Source organism: Ostrea edulis, chromosome 1, assembly GCF_947568905.1.
Source record: "Ostrea edulis chromosome 1, xbOstEdul1.1, whole genome shotgun sequence".
In the NCBI taxonomy this organism is placed as follows: Eukaryota; Metazoa; Mollusca; class Bivalvia; order Ostreida; family Ostreidae; genus Ostrea; species Ostrea edulis.
In genome coordinates this window covers 467736-473735 of record NC_079164.1, presented here as the reverse complement: position 1 = coordinate 473735, position 6000 = coordinate 467736, and the positions used below count along the sequence as shown (strand labels likewise).

The 6000-nt window shown below is 37.6% G+C and overlaps 1 protein-coding gene across 8 annotated transcripts in view; it reads right to left on the bottom strand.

Annotated features, from left to right (window-relative positions):
* Nucleotides 1-644: 644 nt before the first annotated feature.
* The window catches only part of LOC130051230 (uncharacterized), a 31603-nt gene continuing 26247 nt past the window's right edge, over nucleotides 645-6000 (bottom strand). For 6 of the 8 annotated variants that reach the window (XM_056152821.1, XM_056152820.1, XM_056152826.1 and 3 more), the window contains 2 exons: nucleotides 4623-4804; nucleotides 645-849 (listed from right to left, as the gene is read on the bottom strand). In XM_056152821.1, the coding sequence (XP_056008796.1) occupies nucleotides 775-849; nucleotides 4623-4804 (257 nt within the window). In that variant the 3' untranslated portion in view covers nucleotides 645-774. Of the gene's footprint in view, nucleotides 850-1328; nucleotides 1491-4622; nucleotides 4805-6000 lie in introns of those variants that run through there. The other 2 variants (XM_056152822.1, XM_056152823.1) reach the window with 2 other exon arrangements.

The window sequence follows — 6000 nt, the reverse complement described above, 5'->3', positions numbered from 1 at the left end:
TAGGGTTCACGGTGGGTGTGACCAGTCGATAAGAAATGCTTACTCCTCGTAGACACCTGATCCCAGCTCTGGTGAGTCTAGGGGTCCGTGTTTGCCCAATTCCCTATTTTGTATTGTTTATAGGAGTTATGAGATTGACCCAATGATCATACAATCATGGGGTGTAGGGTCTACTATTTTGTAACACATTTAAAGTATTTTGTTTGATGTTGATGTAATTATCTCCTCTGCTCTGATTTAACTGCCCGGTTAAGTTACACATTCGGGAAGAGATTCATCTTGTTTGTATATCAAAACTTTTGTTTAGATGTGTATTGATCTTGGAATGCAGATTACTGATTTCTTGTGAAATGAAAGATATCCTTTATAAATGAAAAGGTGAAGAAAACAAACAGTGATTAATCTCAAAACTCCTATAAGGAATACAAAGCAGAGAGTTGGGCAAACACGGACCTTTGGATATACCAGGGTTGGGATTAGGTGTGTAGGAGGAGTAGGCATCCCGTGTCGACCGGTCACACCCGCCGTAAACCCCACATCCAAACAAGGCAAACGGAGCAATCCGTAGTCGGAATCAGTGTGCCAAGAACGGTCTAACAATTGTCACGGATTACTGTGCTTGAATGTGAATATCTAAAACAAGATTAACAATATCACAAATTTATTTTTGTTAACATGAAATGAAAATACATGTGTTCGTTTCTTTTTCCTGTTTTGCGGTACTGCATGATGTGTTGATTGCCCTAGATTTGGCATCCGTCCTTGATACTGTTGTCAACTCTCCTGCTGGCTGATGTATTGAGAGTATACGTGGACACACACCACATCAATATTCATGCTCCTCAACTGCTGAAATGTTAGTTACTACAATTGTACTTGTTGGCACAAGCTGTATGCTAGGACTTACCAAAGTAAAGTACATACTATATATACAACTAAATATATATACACATACAAGTTGTCAGGTTGAATTCTGACTTTAAATTCTCCATGGACACTATAGAATGTAATATAATATATGTTACTTTATATTATATATTACATAGACGACATTTTACACAATACTTTCAAAGAACTACCCATAATAATTATGGCATATATGCTGCACGTCAGCACTAACGTACACGTGTTCATACAAAAATTAAACCAGCATTAAACATACACCTTTTGAAGCTTAAAGTACAAATAACGGTACTTGGAAGCTTTAGAACCATTTCAACAAAGAAAATACGTTTAAAGACCCAAATAAAATACCGTACGGTTTCTTTACGGATCACTGAATGTGGGCGGAGTTCATCTATAGTTATTGTTATCTCTCTGGAATTTACCTAGCCAAGAGATCAGGGTGCTGTGTATACTTTTGATGAACACATGAAGGGTCACAGGGCCGTCTGTAGTGCTTCTGTGGTCATAGTGTTTGTATAATACTTGTATCCCTATGGCGAGATGACACACAGTCCTTCTGTCTCTCTTTTCCTTTCAGTCATTGGCTTAATGAATAATTTCTTTTATAAATATAGAAATATCATTGATTGATAATATAAATTATTTCAATAAGTTACAAGTTTTAGAAATGAATGGGCAAATTATTGTTTGATTTCTGATTGTGTAATTTATAATACATGTGTATAGAGGGTGAACTTACTATTCATTTCAAAATTAAGGATTATCTCCCTCATGCATAGTTCTTATCCTTGTACGAATTTTTTCACCACTTTTTTGACACGCTGCTTTTTGGCTATACTTAGCTCTAAAGCATCATAGTTATTTCGGATTTCAAACATTTTGGTTGAGGATCACTGAAGAGACATTATTTGTCGAAATGCGCATCTGGTGCATCAAAATTGGTACCGTATAAGTTTTACATGATGAGCCCTGGGTCGAGGCCTCTGCTGGTGAACTGTTAGTCCCCGAGGGTCTCTACAGCCCAGTAGCTAAGCACTTCGTTATTAGCTTGAAAATACGGAGCATCACTGAAGAGACATTATTTGTCGAAATGCGCATCTGGTGCATCAAAATTGGTACCATATAAGTTTTACATTACAAAAAAAAATTGCGTTGTTCAGGGGTGTTTTTAAAAACAATTGAATTACGAGAAAATAGCAGTTGTGGACAGGTCAATGCTATAAAAGCTATAGAATACAGGGCTTCCTCAAGATCTAAAGAATGGTAGTAGGTACTGGTCGTTATTGTTATTAAACACCTCTCTGGGGTGCCTCCATACCACAGTCTACAGATGTCACTCCACCTGAGATCTATTGTTAAATGTTTGATTGACAGACGACTAACAATTTGGGGGTGTTAACTTAAAGTTGGGTCTTTAAGTTAGCTCCTGAGCTTTCGAGCACAATTGAGCAGGATGCTACAATTAAGTATTTACTGGTTCAATACTGATCCCATTGGTGCAAGTATATTACGCATCTATTACCGAGACCTATTCAGTTGAAAAATTTGGTGTCATTTCAAAGTTTGAAAGGGTTTGGTTGGGATTATATTTTGTGGCGGAATGATTCATTAATCAAAAAGTTCTAAATCTGCATGATATTACAGTTGCTGTTTCATCCAATGTATCGTCTATTCTTATACTACAATACGTTATTTCAGTTTTATTCTATTTTTATGATTTACGATACATGTAGTTGAGACTTGGAACTAGTTCAACTGTTGTAATTTATCAACTTGGTTGATATATTTTTCCAAAAACAGAACACTGATTCTTAAATTTTTAAAACTAATTTACTTGAAATTTTGTATAAAAATTAAATATTTCGCAAAAAATTCAAAAATTTGATCTCGAAAAATTTAGAAATTGATACGACTCCTAATATGTCCTTTTAAACTCTCAATTTTGACATGAAGTTTTTCGTATATCAAGAACAAAGAGGTCATTAATTAAAGAATCCGTTTGATAGATAAAAAAACCACAAAAAAAAACACAAAACTAGCTGTAATAACAGTCCATGACTCATTGCAGTAAATAACAGACACAAGCAACGTTTACCAATTTATTCCTATAACAGCAATGACACATTCGGGTTATACTGAATTGGACAATATCGGCCGCATGTGAAAATTTTGTGGGGTAACTGGGGAGTCGCCCAGTGCGCCAGTTTAACTTAACTTGTAAGGGGTACACTGGGGGGGGGAGTAAAACATTCAGTGCCCAGACCTGAACGGATGACAGCGTTCTAAAGAGGTAAGCGAGACCCGCCCTTCTCACCCTGTCTCCTGGAGTGCTACCTGGTATGTACATTATCATGTTGGACATAAGCCCCTAACATGCATCAGACTGTAGCATCCCCTCACTGAAGTAAGGTGGATATGGCCCCAACCGTCTCCGGTGGTGGTCCCACTATTAGTTTACTTGTTTTAACTTGTACGACTTAGTACTGTAAATTTCCCCCTGCTTTAGAAGCAGGTGGGGGAAACAACCAGGTTTTGGAGCAGAAACAGTCATCACATACCATTACCGACTCCCCAGTTCGGCCACATACATTGGAACAATGTCTCCCACAAAAAAACCCCAAAAAACTTGTAGGATCAAAAACTGAGTGAAAATCAAAATACAATAAAGAGATACATGGATAAGAATAAGTCATTAAACCACAGTACTTGAACCTGGAGTTGCACAAAAATTACAGTAAACGCACAATTGACAAACAGCAGCAAGCACGAAATGTTAAATTACTTGTGCAGCGGGTAAGAAAAACCTTGACGTTTGAAAAAAATGAAAAAAATAAAAATGAAAAATATTCCAAGGCCGCTTGAATATTGTTGATAAATAATTGATTTCCCAGGACCGACATACAGATGAGTGCGATCTGTTCGGAACAACTCAATCTCAGTAGCCTTGATGACATGGTCGTGTCCAATGTACAAACTTCTAACCTAGTTAGCCATTATTTTTTATCATGCAACTATGGGCAAAATGCCAATATCTTCTAGGTACTAAAAATGTGTCGTAGGAGTGCCATCCGCATGAAAAGAACAATATATAAGTAATGGGGAGTATAAATAGGCGAACGACATATTGATGTTAATGCATGGAAGATTTTAACAAATAATTGGTACGATATAGGAAGTCTGATATATTGAGACGCCTATAGACCGCTTGACACCTTCTAGGGATGAGATAAATGATTGGTTGTTTATGTACATCAACCAGAATTCGCTGTGAATTTTGCCTCAAGACATAGCAAGGTTGGAGACCTTACGGAGTCGGAATTGCTCGTCATACTTTTGCCAATTTTGTGAACGATTAGCTGCAAGCCTTATATCTTGCATGTACTTAAGAATTGCTTGGACCGTTTGATTATGTTGAAGTACGATGCTCATGTAAATCATGAAGGATGATGTCCACTTTTTTTATGCTCAAAAAGGAGGTAAGTTGGCGCTTGACTACGCATAGCTTGCCATTGACAAGTTGTACATCCCCGTGGGACTCAAATTGCTCCAATTCCGGAGCTGATTTGAGTAGGACAGACAGATCAATAAATCCCCCTCCCATATTTTTTGCTTGAGTTTAAGCGGGACATGACTGCCGATATCATCGTATGTAGATGTCATTTGACAAGATAAGGGTAAATAGGCCACTTGGTCCAACAAAAAATGGAAAAACTCACCCGGGCTATCCTGTGCATTATCCATTGGGAATCGAGGATCTCCTCAGGGAGATGTGTCCAAGAGGTGGCCGTGTGATTTGGACTTCGTTCCCGGAGTTGAGCTGTTGTCCGACGATTACGTTTCATCCCGACCCCCCTGGCCGGGGGTCTCTGGGTCGCTGCTCGTTTTTTAGCTGGCATTCCTAATGCAGGTAAAATTGTCAATAAGCTATGTGTAGGGAATAAATCCAAAACAGTGGAGAAAAAACTCGGCCACATGCTTGGTTTCCGCCTCAAATATAAGAACCACGTTGCTGCTTCGGTTGGAAAAAGTGTAGTGAATGGGTCGATCACAGGGAGTACCGAGTGTGACGTAGTGCATACAAATTAACTTGTACTATCTAGCCCCTAAAGTCACGTAGACCCGACCTACAGGGTGTATCAAAATTAATACGGACTATTTGATATAAACTCAAATAATCTCGATTATTGCATCACTATTATAAAAATATTTAATCTGTAGAGTTAGAAGGTTCTGTATGTATTTTATGTAATGATCGATTTGTATTGCTTATGTTGTGTTGAAACCAACGACATATCAAGTCAAATTGAATAAATTTTAAGTGCAAAAAGGTCATGTTCAGAATACTGTTCCTCCATAACAAGCGTTGCGACCCCCAAAATTCTTTTTGATTTTCTAGTTATCCTTCAATGTAGAAATCAAAAATACATTTTCCAAAGACATTATTCCAAATCTCAGATGTGAACCTCTTTAAAATGATTATATATTACTCACCTCAGATAAGCAGAAGAATGGTAATGGTTTACAGCATACTGGCTATAACTTGCTATGAAATCTTACAGGCATGTTAGCAGGTACATCATAAATACTTTAATATATGTAGTCAGTACAGAGAAGGTGAACGCATAATTCTCGCTGGACTGCTCCGTCCCTACTGAGAGCACGGACTGGCGGTTTAATGGTCCAGTCTACTGAGAGCACGGACTGGCGGTTTAATGGTCCAGTCTACTGAGAGCACGGACTGGCGGTTTAATGATTCAGTAAACTGGGGTTCAATACAGGATATTTGGATTGTTAGAGGTCCTAAACAGGATAAAGTTTAATTTGCTTCAACATGAATCGTGAAAAATAATTAAACTATAAAAAGATATGAATAAATTTGCATTTGACAATACAAAACGTATTATCAGGACAAAAAACCATTTCAATATAGTTTATATATCGTCTCTTGATTAAGTAAACAAATTAGGGATTCAGCACAGTCCAGCAATGTGATATATCTTAATGCGCGTGCTGTACCGTGGAAACAAAAATTCAGCAACGACTGATCATTAATTTGTAAATGGCAAACCTTTACAAAACAAGTTGTAAGAGGAG